Below are 23,173 nucleotides of genomic sequence, written 5' to 3'. Positions count from 1 at the left end.
TGGGTTCCAGCCCCCTCTACCCCCCGCAACTCCCCACCACTAAAGGCCCCCACAGGTCAAAGGAATTTGCTGCTTAGGCTGCTCCCAGCTCCCTGTTCCCGTTCCCTCCTCATCTGGCTCTTTGGTTCTGGCAGCTGCAGATGAGAGTGCCATGCTCGGGTGCAGAAGAGTGTCACACCTTTATCCAGCTGCTGGGGAATCTGATGAAGGATTGGAGGATCTAAGTACAGTTCCTCTGCAGACCGTTCCCTGTGCAAAGTGCTTTGTGCCTTAGAGTGTGGCCCTATCATCTGCTGCCGACACCACTTGTCACCATCAGCGAGTCTGCCACCAGGTAGGAGTCACCTAAGAAAGCCCCAGGCTGCAGGCCTGGGAAGGCCTATTAGGTACTGGGTTGCAGGGGGCAACAACGGGTAGGCAGAGGCAGCAGGTCCAAACCCCTTTGCCTGTGATGAGGGGCTGATATGCTGCAGTCTGCCCAGGGAGTGGGGCTAAGTGAGGACTGGCAGTAACCAAAACCGAGGCGAAGTGGGGATAGTGGGTGAGGGGTTCCCCTGGGTGGGGAGACCCTGAGACTAAGGGGTTACTGCCAGAGGGGCAGCACCCCAGAGAAAGGGGCACTGGGTCCTGGGAGGGACACAGGGGCCAGCGGTAAGGTGGATCACTGGCCTACAGAGGGTGCTCCGGAAGCTGGATGAGCTACTTCCCAGAAGTCACCAGCAGGAGGCGCCGCAGGGGTGAGTCCCGCACCTTTACACACCCCCAGGGATGCTCACTGAGACGCAAGGAGGAGAAAGAAGAACAAGCAAGGCCCTGAGAGATCTCCAAGCTAAACTCCAAGATTTTGCCATCTACTGAGAGCTGCTCCCTGAGTATCTGGCTGGACACTTAAGCCCAGATACCCAAAACTTGCCTGAGTTCCTCATTATGTTGCTGAGCCTCAGACTTTGTATGTTTGCATATGTTTACAAATACAATAAGCACCACTAGATGGTTCACAAGCTATTTAAAGGGATACTACCTTATTCCTATACAGTAACATGCTCAATATCGGACAAAAATTAGATCTGGGGAACTGCTGATGGCTCAGGAGAGCAGTGCGGAGCACTATCACAGTATGAATCTGCCCGTGGTCAGTGGTGATTCGTCTCAGCTGGTGGCTGGTTGGCCTACGCCATTTATCTCTGTGACTACAGGACTGGTTTCCACATCACAATTGCAACTGTCGTTGTAAGCAAAGAGGGCAGGGCCAAACACCCCCTGCAGCCATCCACAAAGCTACCTCAATAGCCACCTTCCAACTCTCCTTTCCTACAATACCTCCACAAATACTCCGTGGTTATTGAGTCCAGTCACGCTGCTGGATATTGTCTCATTGTTTCCTCGTACTCGGTGTCTGTATCCATGTCTTGTCTTATACAGGGACTGTCTTTTTGTTCTGTATTTGTACAGTGCCTATAGAGGACTGCTCCAGGACAGGCTCCTAGGGGCAATGGTAATACAAATCATTTCCCACAAAAAGTCACTGTGGTTTAATGCAATCTGCACCATCAGCCACCCTAGACCTTGTGCAAGGTTTTTATTGTCTCTACTTGCTTAAAAAAAAATTAAGGCAAGGCTCTCGCACTGTTTGGAAGAGGATGGTGATCACAAGTCTTCCACATGCCTGACTGGTCAACAAGCCAATGATTTTTGCCTAGGGGGGACAGATGGGGGTGGGGAAATCTGCTCATTGGTAGAAAGGCAAGCTTGAGTTCTCTATTCAGCCTCAAGACCAAGTTTTAACTCAGGATTACAGACTTGGTGAAATGATGCTCTTCTGGTTGCCAAAGTGAAGCCAACAATGCCAGAGACCCAATTAGGTGGTGACAGAGGGAGTTCTCATGGCTTCTTGTGCCAAATGGCTGTTCACAGCTAGAGTTTCTATTACAAGCAAACATATTTTAGCTTTACATCAGTGACAAACTCATCAGGGGCAGGGCAAATACTCTAATGAGGGGATGTGCAATGGGATTGCATGTACATCACTAATTCATTTGACATATTTTAGCTACTTACATGAACTTGATCATTAAGATGGAGGATGTATATGACTAAGGAATGACAAGATTGAAACTGGCCTTCTGTTAGAGAGATCAGTCTTGTGTATTTTTACTAGAATACTAGAAATTAGAAATAAATTCAGGATGCAAGATGCACATTCCATAAAAGAACAGGAGTACTTGTGGCACCTTAGAGACTAACAAATTTATTAGAGCATAAGCTTTCCTGGGCTACAGCCCACTTCTTCGGATGCATATAGAGTGGAACATATATTGAGGAGATATATATACACACATACAGAGAGCATGAACCGGTGGGAGTTGTCTTACCAACTCTGAGAGGCCAATTAAGTAAGAGAAAAAAACTTTTGAAGTGATAATCAAGCTAGCCCAGTACAGACAGTTTGATAAGAAGTGTGAGAATACTTACAAGGGGAGATAGATTCAATGTTTGTAATGGCTCAGCCATACCCAGTCCTTATACAATCCTGAGTTGATTGTATCTAGTTTGCATATCAATTCCAGCTCAGCAGTCTTAAAACAGAAAAACTTCAAAAACAGACTCCAACGAGAGACTGCTGAGCTGGAATTGATATACAAACTAGATACAATCAACTCAGGATTGTATAAGCAGGGCCGGCTCCAAGCACCAGCTTACCAAGCAGGTGCTTGGGGCAGCCATTTCTGAGAGGGGCAGCATGTCCAGCTGTTCGGCGGCAATTCGGCGGACAGTCCCTCACTCTTGCTTGGAGCGAAGGACCTCCCGCCGAATTGCCGCCACAGATCGCAATCCCGATCGCGGCTTTTGTTTGTTTGTTTGTTTGGCTGCTTGGGGCGGCCAAAACCCTGGAGCCGGCCCTGTGTGTAAGGACTGGGAATGGTTGAGCCATTACAAACGTTGAATCTATCTCCCCTTGTAAGTACTCTCACACTTCTTATCAAACTGTCAGTACTGGGCAAGCTTGATTATCACTTCAAAAGTTTTTTTCTCTTACTTAATTGGCCTCTCAGAGTTGGTAAGACAACTCCCACCTGTTCATGCTCTCTGTATGTGTGTGTATATACATCTCCTCAATATATGTTACACTCTTTATGCATCCGAAGAAGTGGGCTGTAGTCCACGAAAGCTTATGCTCTAATAAATTTGTTAGTCTCTAAGGTGCCACAAGTACTCCTGTTCTTTTTGCGGATACAGATTAACACAGCTGCTACTCTGAAATCTGATTCCATAAAAGAAGGTTCAGGAATCAATAATTCACTGGTTAGCAATATTTGTGCACTACCAGGGAGACTTTCAACAGCACAAATGGTGAGGAGGCACCTAAATCCTTTGAAAAACTCCCCCATAAGAGAATCATGGTTAAACTCCAGGTTAACCCAGTGTAGACTCCCCATTAGAGGGGCTTCTGAACTTAGTTGCTCGTGAGAGGCAGAGGGAAAAAGCCTGAGCCCCAGTGAAAAATTCTATAGTCGCTTGAAGGCGGGCCAGTTCCGCTTTCAGTTACACTGAATGTATGCTGGGGTGAGCGATAGCCAAACTGAGACTTGAATTATGCGATCATGCGTAGTGGAGCAGTGGAAAGGGTTGTGCTTTTATGCAGATGCACAAATGTTGAAATCCTGGCTAACGGGCACTTCAAATGCGATACTGTGGCCAAAAGGGCTACATGCACTTACTGTCTTATGCTGCTACTCTCTGCACCTTCATGCTGCACATTAAAGAAAATTGTTTCCCTTCACACCTTTGGGACATCCATCCCTCTGACTGGTGACTTTAGCTCTGGTTATGGCCCTGGTGAGACTGACACCGGAAGACAGAGCACAGTTCTAATGTCCCCAGTTCAAAGAGAATGTTGAAAAAGTGGAGGGGGTACAAAGAAGAGCCCCAAAAATTATTCTAGGACTGAAAAAATGTATGGCAGTGAGAGACTAAGGAGTTCAATCTGCGTAGCTTATCAAAAAGATCAAGAAGGGACTTGATTACGATGTATAACGGGGTGGGCAAACTTTTTGGTCTGAGGGCTGCATTGGGTTTTGTAAATTGTATTGAGGGTCGGTTAGGGGAGGGGGTCATGGCCCGGCCCCCACCTCCTATCTGCCCCCCCGGGACTTCTGCCAGATCCAACTCCCCGTTCCCTGATGGCCCCTCTGGGACCCCTGCCCCATCCACACACACCCCGCTCCCTGTCCCCTGACTGCCCCGGAACCCCTGCCCCTAACTGCCCCTTGCTGCCCCATCCAACCCCCCCCCTCCTTCCTGATTGTCCCCCCGGGACTCCTGCCTCCATTCAACCCTGTTTCCCCTCCAACCACCATCCACACCCCCATCCCCTGACCACCACCCCAAACTCCCCTGCTGTCTATCCAACCCCCCCTGCTCCCTTACAGCGCTGCCTGGAGCACCAGTGGCTGGCGGCACTACAGCCATGCTGCCTGGCTGGAGCCAAGCCACTCCACCACTGCCGCCACCATGCAGCACAGAGCACCGGGTCTGCCCGAGCTCTGCAGCTGCACTGTCCCAGGAGCTCACAGCCCCGCCACCCAGAACATTGCGCCAGCAATGAAGCAAGCGAGCTGAGGCTGCGGGGGAGGGGGAACAGCAGAGGAGGGGCCGAGGGCTGGCCTCCCAGGCCAGGAGTTCAGGAGACAGGCAGGACAGTCCCGTGGGGCAGATGTGGCCCACGGGCCATAGTTTGCCCACCCCTGGTGTATAAGCATCTTCACAGGGAGAGAACACTGGAAATGAAAGGGCTCTTTAATCCAATGGAGAAAAGCAGAACTAGAACCAATGGGTGGAAGTCAAAGCCTCACAAATTTAAGTTAGAAACAAGGCATGCATTTTCAAACAGTACAGATGATTAACCATTGGAACAAGCTACCAAGGGAAGCACTCTCTTGCTGGCTTCAAGACTGGACAGTTTTTCGGAAGATATTGCTTAGGTCAAACACAAGCTATTGAGAGCAAATCAAGAGTAATTGTTTTGGGAGAAAATTCCTGATCAGCTCTAGTAATTAGATGTCTGCAGACTCCCATTTGCTCCAGCAATTAATTGTCCCTGTGCACAACTGTAGGCTGGGTTTAAAAAAAAAATCAGGCCGCTGACATCTTATTCCTAAGCTTAGTGTGCATGGTTGTTTTTCCTCCTTTGTGCACATACACTAGTTTACGATTGGAAGGTTGCCCGTGAGGTCTGAGCTGCTGACACTCAGTTTTTAATCAGCAATAAGCTAAAGATAATTTAAGCACTGGTTTGGGGAAGAAATGTTTGTAATGACTTAGCAGCCTGACACGTCGGACCAATTCTGTGGGTAGCAATTCCAGAAGTGGCGTGGCCTAGCAGGTAGGGCATCAGCCTGGGACCCAGGAGCTATGGGTTCTATTTCCCACTGACCTACTCTATGACCTAGGGTGAATCACTTCTCTGTTCCTTTCCCACCTCTTGTCTATTTAGTCCGGGGAAGACCTCTGAGGCAAGCACTCTCTCACTATTTGTTTGTACAGTGTCTAGCACTACAGGGACCTGATGTTTCAAGTCAAATCCAATGGACAAATTTCTTTACAAGTCTTCACCCATGCACAGGTATTTCCCCTGCTCCTATTGAAGCCAATGATAAAATTACACTGGTAATGTTTAAAGGAAAAAAATCAACCCCCTCATCACATGTGGAATGGGGTGGTTACAGGATCAGGGCCCTAATGACACAAAAGGACAAGAAGTGAAAGTCGAACTTCACTGTGGTTGTTTATAATAAATAACAAGAGCAGACGTCAAGGAAGCGAATCACAGAAGTGCTAAGAGCCAAAACCTTTTATTGAAATAAAAAAGATGTAAGGTTAATGCAAAATCAAGGCTGATCACACAGAAAGAATGTTCTTTTATGGTAGGTTTCTGACAACAGGTAGCCATAATTTCTGATCCTTTGAGTAGTCTATTTTTCTTGTTCCAAAGGACATTACTTGAATACCTTGGGAAGATAAGATATGTTTCTCTCTGCTGGAGTAGCATAAAAATATATCTGTTGGCTCATATTATATACATATGTATTGGTTGTATTTCTTCTGTGGGAAAATATCACTATGTCAAGTATTTAAAATTAAGTATCATTATACTTATTTTCTTTATCGTATTGCAAACTTCTCTGTACAGTAATCTGACTCTTCCTCTGAACTAGACAAGTCCTCTACTTATTTGCAATCTTTTTAGGCACAGATACAACATGTGGCTTATATGCCAGTCTGCTCCTAATTTTTTAGAGTTAAGTACCTACACATGAGCTCCCGTGGCTTTGAATAGTCTTAGTGGTTTAGATCCACTTTCAGACAGAATATATGGCAGGTACTCTGAGAATCAAAACCAACCAACTTGGGCATATCATACAGAAGACAACAAAACGACACTCAGTGATATTTACTACAATACCTAAAGCTCTAATCTGTGGAATCAGTTACTGATAATGTCTCTTATGAATGTTGAAGTCTGGCTGTGAAAGGACCCATGTAATATGAGAATATAGGTCAGTTGTTTGCAGACTTAGTGGAATGTGACTTTAGAGCTATGTTTGGAAAAGCAGCAGCTCAGGTATTCGTTCATGGCAGTTACTTTCTGATGAGCGTGATTGGTTTCATGGTCAACCACGTCATATGGAAATGTGGGTTTTTTTTAAAAGCAAACTGTCACAAACCGAAAAGCTTTGGCAAACCCATCAGGAAGAGATTCATTACAATCTGTGCACAGTTAGTGAAATTCCACATCTTGCCTTTTTTACAGTGATGTGGCTTCACCAAAACAATATCTACACTGTTGAACCTCTGAGCTCAATGACAGAAACAAAAATGTCCTAAATTGTAGAGACTGATAAAATGTGTTTAAACAAAAAAAAAACCCAACCCAACAATCTTAAGTAACAGTAGAACTAAAAATTAGTGTAGTGCAATAGAGAACTCTTTTCATCAAAGTGCAAGACTTGTTATGTCAATGTCACATCTTCAACACGGTTGTCTTTGTTCATGTTAAAATGTAGTTTTCTACAGCAAAACATTAATTCTGTATTCAATTTAAAAGACTGCTACAAAAGAAAGAGATGAGGCTGGGTCAAGATATTTCCAAGCCGATTTTCCTTTGTAGCTGGATGTCTTTGCCTTTCTGCAATGGATAACCCTACCAGGGAAACATGAAAGAAAATAGATAGGGCCCTGACATTTGGAAACTCCCAACTGATGAAGCAAAGAACACAAAAAACTCTCAGCCATTCCAAGATAATCTCACAAATGAGACTTTGTGTACATAGCTCAAGCCCTGACTATTTTTACAAATGCATTACAGAGGGGTTGTGAAGAATTAAAAGTTGTTTCCCCCTGCCACGGCCTCTCTAGTAGACTGTTGTAGGTGGAACATCAATGCTCAGATTGGTAATATCTTTGTGAAAATTAAACTCCACCATGTAAAGTTCCTTCTCACGCCTGGCCAAGCCCTCTCTGTCACAATCACTACCATGTGAGGTTGATAAAAATAGCCAGAAAAAAATAGCTGCTTGTTTTCCATAACTTTAAACACAGCTTTTTCTCCATATGGTCCGAATAATCCAGGTTTGGGCAATCTAATCATCCACTCTTAGAGATAAAAGCCACTGCTGGAGGGTTTAGAATGATTTTGAAGCAGTTCTGTGCAGGAATGCAGCTCGTCTGAGGAAGCAGGGTTTCTGTTGGGCAGGAGGCAGTCTCGGGGGTATCCCACATTAGCGTTGGTCAAAACACAATCATTTTCGGGCTGAGGGAAGACAGAGAGAAAATGTTTAGGGATTCTGGAGGATTTAATGTTTTAAACACTGAAGGTAAAGATGGGCCAGTGGGAAAAGTGTCATCTGGGACCTGGGAGAGACAGGTTCAATTTCTAAAAGATCTGTTCTAGGGATTATTTTGGGGCAGTTCTCTGCCTTGGGCTATCTAGATGGTCAGATGAGATGGTCACAATGGTCCCTTCTGGTCTTGGAATCTGAATCGATGAATCTAGGAATTCCCTGGTCTGCCACAGACTACATGTATGACCTGAGGTAAGTCAATTGCTGTCCCTGTGCCTCACTGGGGTGCAACAAGGAGAATCCATTCTTGGCCATAGTCCTGGCCCATCTTGGACGATCCAGTGGAAAGGGAAGGGGAAAGTCTCAAATGGTCTCTGTCACCCAGGGCCAGTCCTTGAAGATAGGGAAGACGCATGGGATGGAGCCACAGCTGAGGACGGATCAAAATGCCACTCGCTGGCCTAACCACCTCTCCACCTCTCATGTAGGGGAGGGGCTTTGCCCCATACCACCCGGCTCTAGTCACTGCTTCTCCATTGGCAGAAGTGTGCCCTACCATTGCCCACTGCTGCGGGGGGGGGGGGGGGGGTGAGGGAGGGCTGTTCAGAACCTGATTGGCTCTCAGCTCCCAAATGGCTAACCAATGGGGAGGCAGTGAGTGGAGCTGGTGGCATGGGGCAGAGTGGAGCCTGTGTTGATGGGGAAGCAGCACAGCATGAGGCAGTGGCTTTAATCACTGCTCTCCCAAGGCTTGTGGTGTGACCCTGCAGAAGTCATTTTAGTCTCTCTGTGCTTCAGTTTGTAAAACACAATCATTTTTGGGCTGAGGGAAGACAGGTGTGGGGATAGCTCAGTGGTTTGAGCATTGGCCTGCTAAACCCACCATTGTGAGTTCAATCCTTGAGGGGCCCATTTTGGGATCTGGCGCGAAAATCTGTCTGGGGATTGGCCCTGCTTTGAGCAGGGGGCTGGACTAGATGGCCTCCTGAGGTCCCTTCCAACCCTGATATTCTATGAAACAGGGGCACATGAGGCAACTTGTATGTAAGAGCATGTGGCACTCAGATACTACAGGTCTGTACCACTGACAGATAACTGGCCTATAGGAGCAGAGGTGAAAGTAAGCTGGTCCGGTCCAGTATGGTGTACCGGCAAGAGCCAGTACGCTGTGCCGGACTGGACCAGCTTCCATGGTGGTGATTTAAAGGGTTCAGGGCTCCAGCCACTGCGGGGAGCCCCGGGCCCTTTAAATCCCCACCAGAGCTCCAGCAGCCAGGCTCCTGCGGTGATTTAAAGGGCCCGGAGCGCCATGGCAGCTGGAGCCCTGGGCCCTTTAATTTTCCCCGGGGCTCCCAGCCACCTCTGCAGCTGTTAGCTCTGGGGTGATTTAAAGGCTCTGGGGCTCCCAGCCAGAGCCCCAGGGCCTTTAAATCTGGAAAGGCCCTGCCTCTTCCGGTTGAGACCACGCCTTTTCCAGTTGAGGCCATGCCCCCGCTCAGGACTCCGGCGTACCGGTAAGTCCTTTAAGTTACTTTCACCCCTGTATAGGAGGCATTGTTCTAAAGGCACTCTGACATCTTTGCTGCAAAATCAGTCCTTCACCTTTGTTTTGCCAGAGCGATACCAATGGGCATATTGCAACAATCACTCTTTCAGCATTTCTGTCCATAAATACAGAGGTGAGGATTTTGCCGCACACTGTGTGCCGTGATCCCTATGGAAACTTGAGCCAGGAATGTTCACCTGTTAAGGACAGGAATCCATGAAGCATGTTCTCCATTCTTTTGTTCTTCAATTCATCATAGGAGAAAGGGTTAGCAAAGGCCCATTTTTCACCGCAGTGCACCACAATTCAATAGGACACTCTGGCAGGCTAACTCAATGCGTGTGTATTTGCAGACTAAAGGAGAAGCCTAGAGTTTCAAAAAGGGCTAGTGATTTCAGTTGCCCATCTTGAGACTCCTTAAAGGGGCCAACTGTTAGACACTGCTGGACTCCCACCCTCTAAACAGTGGGCCCCTGTCAGGTACCTCCGGTTGGACACCTGAAAAGTGAGAAACCTCACCCCACTACTCACTTTTGAAAATGCTTGGCCAATGGGGCAGGTCCTCCTCTGATGCCCACTTGACATTGGTGTAAGTCAATGGACTACAGTGGAGTTGCTCCTGATTTACAATGGTGTAAATGGGAGGAGAGTTAGTCCCCAAATTAATAAAATCACCACTAGATGAGGCGCTGAAACATGTGACAGATTCAGGAAATCTTTAGCTCCAATGTAAAAGAGCGGCTTACCTTATGGATATTATCCTGGCATAATAACGGCATGTGTGTCCCGTAAGAGTGCATGGAGGCTTCCCGTTGTCCATGGATATTCACAAAGTGATCCAAGGCTGAATTTGGACACAGGTACTGGGACACTGAAGGAACAGGGGTCAGCTGCTTTGCAGAAATGATCTGATATGAGGAAGGGGGGACAAAACCCGAATACGGAGTCATCTCTTCTTGGGATGCCCCTCTATCTCCTATCTCCATGCTGGACAGCCCGTTCAGGTAAAAATGAATGGTGGACACTCCTGTGTTTGGCACCTGAGCTGGGCAGAGCTGGGAGCTCAGCTCCTGTTCGACACCATAGCTATCGGTCTGTGCTGGGAGCCCCCTGGGTGGCTGATTTGCAGGCCTGTAGCTATAGCCCTGCCATGTGTTACCCCCTAGGGCTGGCTGGTTGGATGAGTCATGGCTGCACAGCCCATTCACTAACAAGTGCTGGTTGTGTTTTTGTTTCAGCTGCGGCTGTGTGTGCGCCTGGACCCGGTTTTGTTGGATGCAGGGCTGGCTTTGCTGCAGGAGTGGTTGATGTGCTCCCTGCACTGCGTGGAGGTTGCTCTCCAGCTGCTGCCCATGTTGCTTATGTTGGTAAGGGATTTCTATGGGTTGATGGAGATGGTTTGATCCATGAGGTCTGACCCATTGTGGACTCTGCTGCTGATGACCAAGAGGTGACTGTACAAACTGAGACAGGCCAAGCTCAGCTGTTCCTGCTGGTGGCCTCCACTGCAGGCTGCTAGGCTGCTGCTTCTCCTCAGCAGCCTGCTTCACCAGCGAGGGTCTCGGCTGACTGAGAACTGAGGGCCACGGCTGGCTGCTCTGCTGGTTTTGGGTCACAATGTGCTGCTGCATTTGCTGAGGGAGATGCAAGATCAGCGACTGCTGGTTTTGTGGCGGAGGCTGGGGTGAGCACTGGGATCCTTTCTCTGGCATCTGAGATGGATACACCACTGGGTCTTTGCTTGGATTCTGGCCTGGGTCAGACGAGGAACAGGCCTGCTGCTCCCCAGTGGGCTCATCCTCACCTTTGTTTACAAGCGAACCATGAATATAGGAAAGGATTTCATTGTTTGTTAATAGATCGTTCAGAGACGGACTATAATCCAAGTCCATTTCTATCCTCACCATCCTCTCATCCAGCAGCAAGAGCTCCAGATCCTCCGCATTCAGCCCTAGACCCTCCAAAGCACTAAACAGCTCAGTATTTGAACAGTTTTCATCACTGCTAATCGAGAGAGAATCCAGTGTGGTCAACACTGGGTCCCCTTGCCTCAAATCATCTAGCTCCTGCTTGGGACCATTTTCCCCAGAGGACAATGGATTAGCAACCGCATTCCAGTTCTCTCCTCCAGTCCCAAATAAGCCAGATTCTCCCAGGTGGCTGAAGAGATTGCTGCTGAAGGAATGTTTGGGAGTAGAAGCTGGGTGGGAGACATAAACAGCCTCATCTTGCCTCATCATGGCTCCCAGGAGAGAGTTTGGGTCTACATTGTCCTTCTGGGACCTCCCCCCTTTACTGTGAGAATTCTTTTTGGATCTGTTGTTTTTCCCTTTGCTGTGGAAAGGGTCAGGGAAGCCAGGAAGCGGGTAGGGCATTTGATATAACAGTGCCTCTCCTGTAGCAAAGGTAAAAGGAAGATGCATAGAACGCTTCCGAAGGTGCTCCCCTCCTTCTTCATCTCTGCACAGAACAAAGACAAGATTGGTTATGGACACATACCCACAAGGAGACCTAGAATGACTCATCTCACAGGTTAATATTGCCTCGCTGATTCCCCCTAGCGCTCACATAGTCACTGGTATCAAAGATCTTTTTTGGAAGCTTGCACCTTATATTTGGGATGAGGGAGGGGAACCTAGGCGAGTGACCTCCATGCACAAAAGGTAAAGGAGATATTAAATAGTCTGAAGTCTTCCTCACGTATAACTCTTTCAGAAGGCTGCACTCATACAAAACTGGATTTTAACATTGCTAAGAGAAAGGAATGTAGTTCAAAATCAACTTTCCATTAAACACACACCAGCGCCCCATTTCTGATAGTTATGTTGCAAAGAGTAACAAAATCCAGCCTGCCAAAGCTCTCCATCACTGCCTACTCAAAGTTTCTTCTTCTGAAGCAGCTGGTGCTGGCCACTGTGAGAGACAGGATATTGGATTAGATGGACCATTTGGTCTAACCCAGTCAGGCCATTCCTATGCTCCTGGAAAACCTTGACTTTAATTTTGGAATCTGATACAGAACTAACATAGGGTTCTTAAAATAGGGGAGCTGCGTTTGGTTCTCTGGTGCATGTACAAAGTCAGGTAGCTTCACCGGGTTTATATTTCATCCTGGAAAAAACAGAAACGGAAACTCCAGATAGAATGAAGAATGACACTAACTAAGACTTGAAAAAAGAACCCAATAGCATTTATCAGCTGTTTTGAGTGAAGGTAAGGTCTCGCTGAGGGATATTCCCAGATGGTAGAGGGATGTTCTAGGCTAGGGACTGTGCATCAACAGCAAGCTCACATATGTCTAACTGATGATATAAGTGATATCAGGGTATCAGTCACAATCTTGTGCCATTGAAGTCAATGGGAGTTTTGCCAGGGAGTTCATTGATGGAGGTTCAAGCATTTACCTCCCTAAAATGCAGCCTGTGATCAAAGCAAAGACTGAGGGCAAACCCTCTGCAGTTGTGTTGGTGGTGTTTTCATGACTGCTGAAGGGGAGCTAGGGAATCTCCCTGCACCCCCTCACTCCTGCAGGTGGTTCCCATACATGGGAGAAATCCCAGTGAAGTTGGAGACCACACACAAGAGTCAGGGCTATTTGTAGGAGAAAAGGTTTCCAGGATCAGCCAGAGAGAGCATCGTTGGCTTGGCTTAATAACTGGCCTGTTGTCGCACAATGCAGCTCAAGTGCGCCACATTGTGTGGGACATCCTGCATCTGGCCCCAATTTTTAAGGCTGTCCTGCGACCCCACGCTGCCATCACACAGTATCAATTCAGCCGCTTGGCAAGTTTTCCTGGTTCCAAGCTGCACGGCTTGGTGCTTGATATCACCACACCTTATGCTCCTCCAGGTGACTGTGCTGCCCATGGGCCGAGGAAGGGGCAGCCAAGCGAGTGCACCACACCTCTCTGAGCTGCTCCCTAGTCACCTACTTCCCCAAGCAGTTGGGCCTGGAGCTGCCTGTTCTGGAGCTGGGCTGGCCAGCCTTTTCCAGGGGCTCACACTGCAGACTCACGCAGGGGGCGGCACATTTCTAGTGCAGCTTTGGGGAAACAATCCACAACTGCAAGGAGGTAGCACACAGGCACATCTGCTCCACTGGGGAGGTGAGTCCCCTGTCTGAACTCTTCCCTGCAGTAAGGTGTAAAGCCCCATCCAGTTCTCTGCATGCAGCCACCCACGCGCCTTTTCTGTGGGCTGCTGTGATGGGGTGACTGTCCCACACTGGACAGTTTGGGGTTAATCAGGCAGCTGCATGAAAAGCAGCCAATAGGAAAGGGGCTGTGAGGAGCAGCCAATCAGGGTTGGGCAGGCCCATATGAGAAGAGCTGCAGGGCAGAGCAAGTTCAGTAGCTGACTGGAGCTTGATGAGGGAACACAAGGCTCCTGGCCAGGCAGAAGGGAAATAGCACCCTGGACAGAGCAGTGCTGCTAGCAGTGACCGGGGATGGGGGAGCTAAAGATGGTGCCTGGTTGGCTGCAAGATTCACAGGCTGGGGCCCTGAGGCAAGGGCGACGAGGGTGCTGGGGGCCGTGGGGAAGTGGCCCAGGGAAAGGAACGGAGGAGTCAGAGGGGACACAGCAAGTGGTGGCCATCTTCAGGGTCCCTGAGCTGGGACCCAGAGTAGTGAGCAGGCCTGGGCCCCCCCACACACCTGCCACAGAGGAAGTGGCCAGACAACTGGTTGCAGTTGCCACTGAGGGAAGTGGCCGGACAGCAGACTGCAGTTCCCCCGGAACGGGGGAGAACAGAGCGTGACATGGCCATAGGGATGTGGCATGAAGAAGATACCATGCTTCTGGGAGTGACGTGGGTCCTGGAGCAGAAGTGATGGCAGTGAGACTAATAATGAGCTAGCAGAGCTAATCCCCAGGACAGCCACAGGAGGCGCCGTGAGTGAACACCGTCACAGCTGCAAACTTGGATCTTGAAAACTGGAGTTGCAACACTGCTCCCCCCGGGTCTGGTCAGCTAACTGCACAGTTCAGAGTGTAATAATAAATGACGGGTTAACCCCAACATTACTTATTGTTTTACTGCATTATTTTAAAAGTGTCTTTAACATTTTGCTCTAGCAAAACCTGTGACATTCCTGGTTGAAGGTAAAACAGCTACTGCTGAAGACCAGCCTCTAAAAGACACAAGCTTTCATAATTCCCACCTTAGCATCTGCAGCATGCTTGTAGTACACAGAATCATGTTGTATGTCAGTATAAGAAGTTTCTGGCTATTTGCATGAGTGTATGTATTTTTTTAAAACAAAAACAGTGTGTTCAATAAAAAAATGTGATATCCCTCACTCCAGCGGCTGAGGATTGAGAAAGATGCAGGGGAGCAGCCGGGGTATGCGATCCTCTCTTGCCATAAGTAAGCGGCCAGAGGAGATGAGGTAGCCCTAGTGAAGGCCAGAGGGGACTGTGGAATTTCAGAGCCCCGATTCTGCTCCAACAGTGCAGTAAATCACGAGCTCCCCCCTCTAGCCAGTATACTAGTGTGAAACTGGTGTGACATCAGAATCAAACCCAGAATATTTTCTCGTTCTTTAGAATAATACAGTGTTTTTTGTCCCTGGGTCCTATCCCAAGCAATGGGTGAGTTTCAAAGTATTTGTATATTTTGTGGCCTAGTGGCTTGAGCGCTAGACTGGAACTCAGGAGCCCTGGTTTCTAGTCCCGGTTCTGCTGGGTGACATTGGGCAAGTCACCTCACTGCTCTATGCCTCGGTTTCACCATCTGTAAAGTGGAGATAGTGACTTTTGTAAAGCACTTTAAGATCGACTGATGATAAGAGCTAGACATTATTATTACATTGTTCTCCTTCTGAGAGAAGCAACAAGCAAGACAGCGTACTAGGAAGATGAAGCAAGTGACCTGCCCTACTCTATCACAGCTTCCTTACTAACTGTGACTCAGAGCCTGACAGGCTCTAGAACCCAGGAGAGGTGAGACCCACTCCAGGCCTGTACCCCGGCACTTACACAAGCGGCCTTTGCGTGGCGATGATGTAATCAGGTTTGCCATTCTTATAGACGAGTCTAGCGTTGGATTGGACCCACTTCCAACGATTTTCTTTTGTCAGGAGACGGAACACGGTCAGGCCGCTCTCGCCCGTTTTTATCACTGGAAAAGAGATGCCAAGACAATGCAGGGAGCGACACCCGGTCTGCAGAGGTGGATCCGGGGATGCAGAGCCCTGGTGTCGCGAGGTACTGCGATTTCTGCAGGACCGAAGTGCCCTGGAGCACATGAGCCCTTCAATACAGACTGGCCCAGCTGTGCCCATCCAATCTGGTCCAATGCCACTCAAGGACAATTCCTCATTTTTCTCATTCATGACACCTATGCTAGTAATATTTGCATGTGTGTTTGTTTATTTGCGGACACTGTGGTGTTAAGTTATCTGGGAAGGGAGGGGGCAGAACAATTAGCTCTTTAAAGGAGTAGGGCCAGATCCTCAGCTGGAGTAAATAGGCAGTTCTGATTTACACCACCTGACTATCTGGCCCATGTTCTTTATAAAAGCCATGTTAGAAAAATGATAGCCATTTAAGAGGTTACGTCAGACAAGACCCAGAGGTAATTTTACCCCCCCAAGCCAAATTAGAATGCCCACATGTGTGGGGCTGGGACCTGAGAGAAGGGGCAGATAAGGGTCACACTAACTGTGTCTTGTTTTAATGAGGCCATTTAAACAATTAACCCTTTCTATGTGGCTGCTTTTACAGAATACCCCTTCTTGCTATGGCTAAACTGTGCGTGGGGTTTCTTACTTGACTCCCTTTCTGTTACATGCAACGTGTTTTGGGTCAGATCCATCAGAGACAGACCTGTAGCGTGAGCATGACATGTTGCACCGAGAAAGGACCCCTGAAGGGGCTCAAGTCACTTGGTGATGCTGGGTGAAATAACTGAACCAAGCTGGCTTTGGGGTCAGGAACCTGAAGTGGAAATTGTGTCCAAGATCGCTGCGGTTCAGTCTGTGGATTGCCTCATGGGCTCCTGATCAGACAAGCAGGAGGCAAAGCTATGATTTGTCCAACAGATTCACAGTCCTTAACATCAACACTGTCCCTTCAGAAATCCTTCATTCAGTAATTAATCAGGCATTGCTCATGCCTTTACGAAGGCCAGGTCGTATTGCCTGCCCTCCTGACGTGGGACACTTGGCCGTGAGCTAGGGTTCCAGCACCACTGGGCTGGGGAAATAGAGATGCTCCTCTCCGCTCCATGGGGGAGGGTGAACCCTGAGCACCAGCGGACACTGGAGCTCCTCATGCCAGCTCTTACCCTCCAAAGAGCTGAGCATGTGCCCAGCACCCTCAATGCCCTTCTGAGCGCCTCACTGGGTCAGGTCCTGCTTATGGGCCGAGAATTGTCTGTAGGAACCCCAAACCCATCATGTGCAATGGAGAAGTTCCTGGGCCAGACTGGGCCCAGCCCTGTGTGGGTTCACAACGGGACAAGGAAGGATCCAGGCACCACCCCCATCGGCTCCTGCCTCATGCAGGGATGAGCCAAAGAGTAACCCAGCAGTCATGTTCGCCAGAGCCTTGACGGCACTGTGCAGCCCCGCAGTAGCCCCGGTGCATCCCCCCTTGCAGTCTGCGTTTGTAGGAAACCTGCAAGAAGGGAAGGCGGAGACATGGCCTGCACTCCTGGATGTGGTTATCTCCTACCAGTTCTTTCTGGGGGATGTTCTGAGCCCCCCGTACCAAGCCCAAGTAACAGGGCTTCGCAGGTGGCATTCCCGTGGTGACTGCTCCCATGTGACTGTGTACATGGACTACAGTAGCGGGCTCCAGGAATGGAATTTAAAGGGGAAGCTACCAGATTTCTGTTCCCCTGAAGCCCTTAGGACTGGTTTGCCAGCCAGGGTGCCCACAGCCTTGCACAGGGACGCAGAAGGGATGGACAGGGCTAAGAGGGTTACCTGCTGTGATACTGCCAGGGCGATCCCTGAAAGGGAGCAGGGTGAGGGCAGAGCTGGCCAGGTCAGGGGGCAGCGCCTGCAGGTGGCAGAGCGTGTGCTGCTGTGGAGACCCTGGCAGGAGTTCTGGTTAAGTCAGACAGAGTCCCTCCAGCACACCAGTAGCTGCAAGAGCCAGACTCTTGTATAATGCACAACACGGCACAGAGAGGGGCTCGTCGGCTGGACGTCCACCCCCATGCTGACAGGGGTGGCAGAGTGAGCAAGCCAGAATAGGGCCCAGTCCCCAGGGTCACATACTCCATAGCAAACTGAGCTGGTGGCTCCTGCCATGATCCCCAGGAATCTGAGGAGCACGCCGTGGGGAGGAAGGTTGGGATGGGGGGAGGGAGATTTTTAACACTCTTACTTCGGACGTGATTCTCGGCACAGTGCAGCATGTCAGCGGCGTGGATGAACTGGTACCCGGTGCCGCGCACCTGCAGCTCCGCGTCCGTATAGCCCAGCACAATCTTCCCTCTGTGGGAGAAGAGCAGAGCACCGCGATTGCAGGGAGAGGCCAGCGGCCCGACCTTAAAAAATCCATCCACTGGGGAAAAGGTTTCTAGCAACACTCCACTCCCAGCTTATTTACAGGGCTGCAATGGGGACATCGCCTCATCCGCGGGGCAGACGGTCAGTAAGAGCCCCCCCTGAAAGGGGTCCCCCAGAGCCTGGATCTGGGCTCACAGGAGATAACAGCATTGCTCCCTCCCTCCCTGGAGCAGGTGGGTGAAGAATGGTTTTCCTCTGCGCTCTGTCTTCTACCACCCCACCCATGGGCCAGAGCAGAGAGTAGGGTTAGCAGGCGTCCAGTTTTCGACCGGAACACCCAGTCGAAAAGGGACCCCAACGGCTCTGGTCAGCGCTGCTGACCCGACTGTTAAAAGTCCAGTCGGTGGCACAGCGGGGCTAAGGCAGGCTCCCAGCCTGACTCTGCATGGCTCCTGGAAGCGGTGGCATATCTCCTCTCTGGCTCCTAGGTGCAGGGGTGGCCAGGGGGCTCCGTGCGCTGCCCCAGCCCCAAGCGCTGGCCCCACAGCTCCCATTGGCCGGGAACTGGACCAATGGGAGCTGCGGGACAGTGGCTGTGGACGGGGCAGTGTGCAGAACTGCCTGGCTGCAACTATGCCTAGGATCCGAAGGGGGGACATGCCATCTGAGGTAAGTGCCACCTGGAGCCTGCATTCCTAACCCCCTCCTGTGCCCCAACCCTGAACCCCCACCCGCCCACTGAACCCCGCCGAAGAGAGGCCTAGCTAGGCCTCCTCAGCTGACTGTGTTCATAGAGTCATAGAATCACAAACTATCAGGGTTGGAAGGGACCTCAGGAGGTCATCTAGCCCAACCCCCTTCTCAAAGCAGGACCAATCCCCAACTAAATCATCCCAGCTAGGGCTTTGTCAAGCTTGACCTTAAAAACCTCTAAGGAAGGAGATTCCAACACTTTCCTAGGTAACCCATTCCAGTGCTTCACCACCCTCTTAGTGAAAAAGCTTTTCCTAATATCCAATCTAACACTCCCCCAATGCAACTTGAGACCATTACTCCTTGTTCTGTCATCTGCTACCGCTGAGAACAGTCTAGATCCATCCTCTTTGGAACCCCCTTTCAGGTAGTTGAAAGCAGCTATCAAATCCCCCCTCATTCTTCTCTTCTGGAGACTAAACAATCCCAGTTCCCTCAACTTCTCCTCATAAATCATGTGCTCCAGCCCCCTAATCATTTTTGTTGCCGTCTGCTGGACTCTTTCCAATTTTTCCACATCCTTCTTGTAGTGTGGGGACCAAAACTGAACACAGTACTCCAGATGAGGCCTCACCAATGCCAAATAGAGGGGAATGATCACATCCCTCGATCTGCTGGCAATGCTCCTACTTATACAGCCCAAAATGCCATTAGCCTTCTTGGCAACAAGGGCACATTGTTGACTCATATCCAGCTTCTTGTCCACTGTAACCTCTAGGTCCTTTTCTGCAGAACTGCTGCCTAGCCACTCGGTCCCTAGTCCGGGATTCATGCATGGGATTCTTCCGTCCTAAGTGCAGCACTCTGCACTTGTCCTTGTTGAACCTCATGAGATTTCTTTTGGCCCAATCCTCTAATTTGTCTAGGTCCCTCTGTATCCTATCCCTACCCTCCAGCAGATCTACCATCCTCCCAGTTTAGTGTCATCTGCAAACTTGCTGAGAGTGCAGTCCACGCCATCCTCCAGATCATTAATGAAGATATTGAACAAAACCAGCCCCAGGACCGACCCTTGGGGCACTCCGCTTGATACCGGCTGCCATCTAGACATGGAGCCATTGATCACTACCCATTGAGCCCGACAATCTAGCCAGCTTTCTATCCACCTTATAGTCCATTCATCCAGCCCATACTTCTTTAACTTGCCAGCAAGAATCAAAAGCTTTGCTAAAGTAAAGGAATAACACGTCCACTGCTTTCCCCTCATCCACAGAGCTAGTTATCTCATCATAGAAGGTAATTAGGTTAGTCAGGCATGACTTGCCCTTGGTGAATCCATGCTGACTGTTCCCGATCACTTTCCTCTCCTCTAAGTGCTTCAGAATTGATTCCTTGAGGACCTGCTCCCATGATTTTTCCAGGGACTGAGGTGAGGCTGACTTGCCTGTAGTTCCCCAGATCCTCCTCCTTCCCTTTTTTAAAGATGGGCACTACATTAGCCTTTTCCAGTCATCCGGGACCTCCCCCGATCACCATGAGTTTTCAAAGATGATGGCCAATGGCTTTGCAATCACATCCGCTAACTCCTTTAGCACCCTCGGATTGCAGTGCATCCGGCCCCATTGACTTGTGCTTGTCCAGCTTTTCTAAATAGTCCTGAACTACTTCTTTCTTCTTTCTCCACAGAGGGCTGGTCACCTCCTCCCCATAGTATGCTGCTCAGTGCAGTAGTCTGGGAACTGACCTTGTTCGTGAAGACAGAGGCAAAAAAAGCATTTAGTACATTAGCTTTTTTCACATCCTCTGTCACTAGGTTGCCTCCCTCATTCAGTAAGGGGCCCACACTTTCCCTGACCTTCTTCTTGTTACTAACATACCTGAAGAAACCCTTCTTGTTACTCTGAACATCCCTTGCTAGCTGCAACTCCAAATGTGATTTGGCCTTCCTGATTTCACTCCTGCATGTCTGAGCAATAGTTTTATACTCCTCCCTGGTCATTTGTCCAATCTTCCACTTCTTGTAAGCTTCTTTTTTCTGTTTAAGATCAGCAAGGATTTCACTGTTTAGCCAAGCTGGTCGCCTGTCATATTTACTATTCTTTCTACACATCGGGATGGTTTGTTCCTGCAACCTCAATAAGGATTCTTTAAAATCCAGCCAGCTCTCCTGGTCTCCTTTCTCCCTCATGTTATTCTCCCAGGACTCTCTCATTTTTACCATATAATTATAAAATAAATCAACGGGAATATAAATATTGTACTTCATTTCAGTGTATAGTATATAGAGTAGTATAAAAAAGTCATTGTCTGTATGAAATTTTAGTTTGTACTGACTTAGCTGGTGCGTTTTCTGTGGCCTGTTGTAAAACTAGGCAAATGTCTAGATGAGGCTCCCTGGAAGACTTCTGCGTACCCCCAGGGGTACATATGCCTCTGGTTGAGAACCACTGACATAGGACAGTTAGTATGATAGATGGAGAGATACCTGTCTCATATAACTGGAAGGGACCCCGAAAGGTCATTGAGGCCAGCCTCCTACCTTCACTAGCAGGACCAAGTACTGATTTTGTTCTAGATCCCTAAGTGGCCCCCTCAAGGATTGAACTCATAATCCTGGGTTTAACAGGCCAATACACAAACCACTGAGCTATCCCTAGTCCAGCTAGTACTTCAGTCATGAGTGACATAAATTGGGGGATAGTTCTCATCTCAAGTGAGGGTGGATGAAGGGCCAAATCACATAGGCCTATGTCCTCAAGTGTATTTAGGCACCTACCACTCACTGATTTCAATGAGCACTAGACACAAAAATATCTTGGAGGGAGGAGGGATAGCTCAGTGGTTTAAGCATTGGCCTGCTAAACCCAGGGTGGTGAGTTCAATCCTTGAAGGGGCCATTTAGGGAACTGGGGCAAAAATCTGTCTGGGGATTGGTCCTGCTTTGAGCAGGGGGTTGGACTAGATGACCTCCTGAGGTCCCTTCCAACCCTGATATTTCTATGTGGGCCATAGTCATCATACAACTGCTGGTTCCTGCTTTAAGAACAGTAGTGCTGCAGGTTCAGGTTAGGGTGCATTTGCAGAGAAGCCTAGCCAGCCACTTGCTATCTGTGGCTGACTCTAACCCATGGGACCAGCCTTTCACTTCTATTAGCAAGGATATTGACTACTACAGTTAGCCAAAAAATGAACTACTGGTTTTGAAAATGTTGTTTCCATGCTGAAGGATTCTAAATGGACCCCCTCCCTTTTTATTTTTAAACTATTTTTTAATTTTTCCACCCACCCAACTGGGTTTAATCAAAAACATTCCTGACCTGGTTAACAATACTTTTCATTTATCAAAAATCGTGTTCCCAGTAACTGAAAATCCTGAATAGCCATTTGGATAACAATTTCAACGTGATTGATAAACAGTACCCTGCCCCAGAAAAACCGTCATCTTCCTCCCCAAAACCCTTTTTGTTAAAAAGAATTTCAACTAGCTGTATTAACCACATCTTAAAAAATAAACATAAACTGTTCCTAAGTCATTATTATTAATTTATTTGCAGTTCAGTAGCTCCTCAGAAATCCCATCATGGACCAGGACCCCCCTGTGCTAGGAGCTGCACAAACACGGAACACACAGACAGCGCCTGCCTCTGCAACATGCATCTATCTGACTAACATGAGTCTTGCTTGCAAGAGTATTTGGGGAAAATCTTGTTTAACAGCACATGCCAACATGATCCGTCCCAACTTCTGTACTTACTTGGCATCACACGCCACGGGGGTGAAGTCCAGTTTGTGCTTGGTTCTGAAGATCATGTTTTTGGTTCTGATCTCCAGGATGGAGGGGGTCTGCAAGGGAGTGGAGATGGCAAAGAGAGCCAGCTGGGGAGGCAGCGGGGACCCATCCTCAGACCTTTTATTCTGGCCGGGGAGAAATTTCAACCTGCCCTGAAGATTTAAAGCCTTGAAAAGAAAAATTAGGAGTCACTTCTGGACCCTGAATTGGGCTGTTAACGTCAGCAATGAAAGGCCTGTTTAAAGCAAATGCAGCACTTGTTAATAAGTAAATGCAGCTGAACAAGCCAGGCCAAGGGGAAGAAGAGAAAAGCCAGCGAACACTGCATCATCGGGGGCTGTGTGCTATTCAGAGGTGCTGCTGGAGCACACAGTGATAAAAATCCCCTGGCACTGAGTCTGGACCCCTCCTCCCTCGCAGGGCCTCAGACCCTGAAAGTCTATACTGCAATTTAATAGCCCTGCAGCCTGAGTCAGCGCTGCTGTGTAGCTGTACTCGGTGGCAACAATCATAGAATATCAGGGTTGGAAAGGACCTCAGGAGATTATCAAGTCCAATCCCCTGCTCAGGGCAGGGTAGGACCAACCCCAAGCAGATTTTTGCCCCAGATCCCTAAATGGCCCCCTCAAGGATTGAACTCACCACCCTGGGTTTAGCAGGCCAATGCTCAAACCACTGAGCTATTCCCCCAGTGCCATAAACCAGGTTAGAACCATGCTGTAAGGTCAGGACGCAGGTAGGACCTGTTCTTGTGATCTCTATTCATGTGAGCTCACAAACAAAATTACAGTAGAGACAGCTTCAGTAGTGGCAGGACACAACCCATCCCACCCAAAACCTT

General features: G+C 48.8%; 1 protein-coding gene across 1 annotated transcript in view; it reads right to left on the bottom strand.

Annotated features, from left to right (window-relative positions):
- Positions 1-5,836: 5,836 nt before the first annotated feature.
- LOC128845779 (aryl hydrocarbon receptor-like) overlaps positions 5,837-23,173 on the bottom strand; it is a 121,634-nt gene continuing 104,297 nt past the window's right edge. Inside the window, exons 7-11 of the mRNA XM_054044792.1 lie at positions 22,297-22,499; positions 17,725-17,834; positions 15,367-15,508; positions 10,134-11,847; positions 5,837-7,810 (exon numbers count right to left, since the gene is read on the bottom strand). Coding sequence (XP_053900767.1) covers positions 7,655-7,810; positions 10,134-11,847; positions 15,367-15,508; positions 17,725-17,834; positions 22,297-22,499 — 2,325 coding nt within the window. The 3' untranslated portion in view covers positions 5,837-7,654. The remainder of the gene's footprint in view (positions 7,811-10,133; positions 11,848-15,366; positions 15,509-17,724; positions 17,835-22,296; positions 22,500-23,173) is intronic.

This window comes from Malaclemys terrapin, chromosome 11 (assembly GCF_027887155.1).
Source record: "Malaclemys terrapin pileata isolate rMalTer1 chromosome 11, rMalTer1.hap1, whole genome shotgun sequence".
NCBI lineage: Eukaryota > Metazoa > Chordata > Testudines > Emydidae > Malaclemys > Malaclemys terrapin.
The sequence above is the reverse complement of the archived record's forward strand: the minus strand, read 5'-3'. Positions and strand labels throughout refer to the sequence as shown.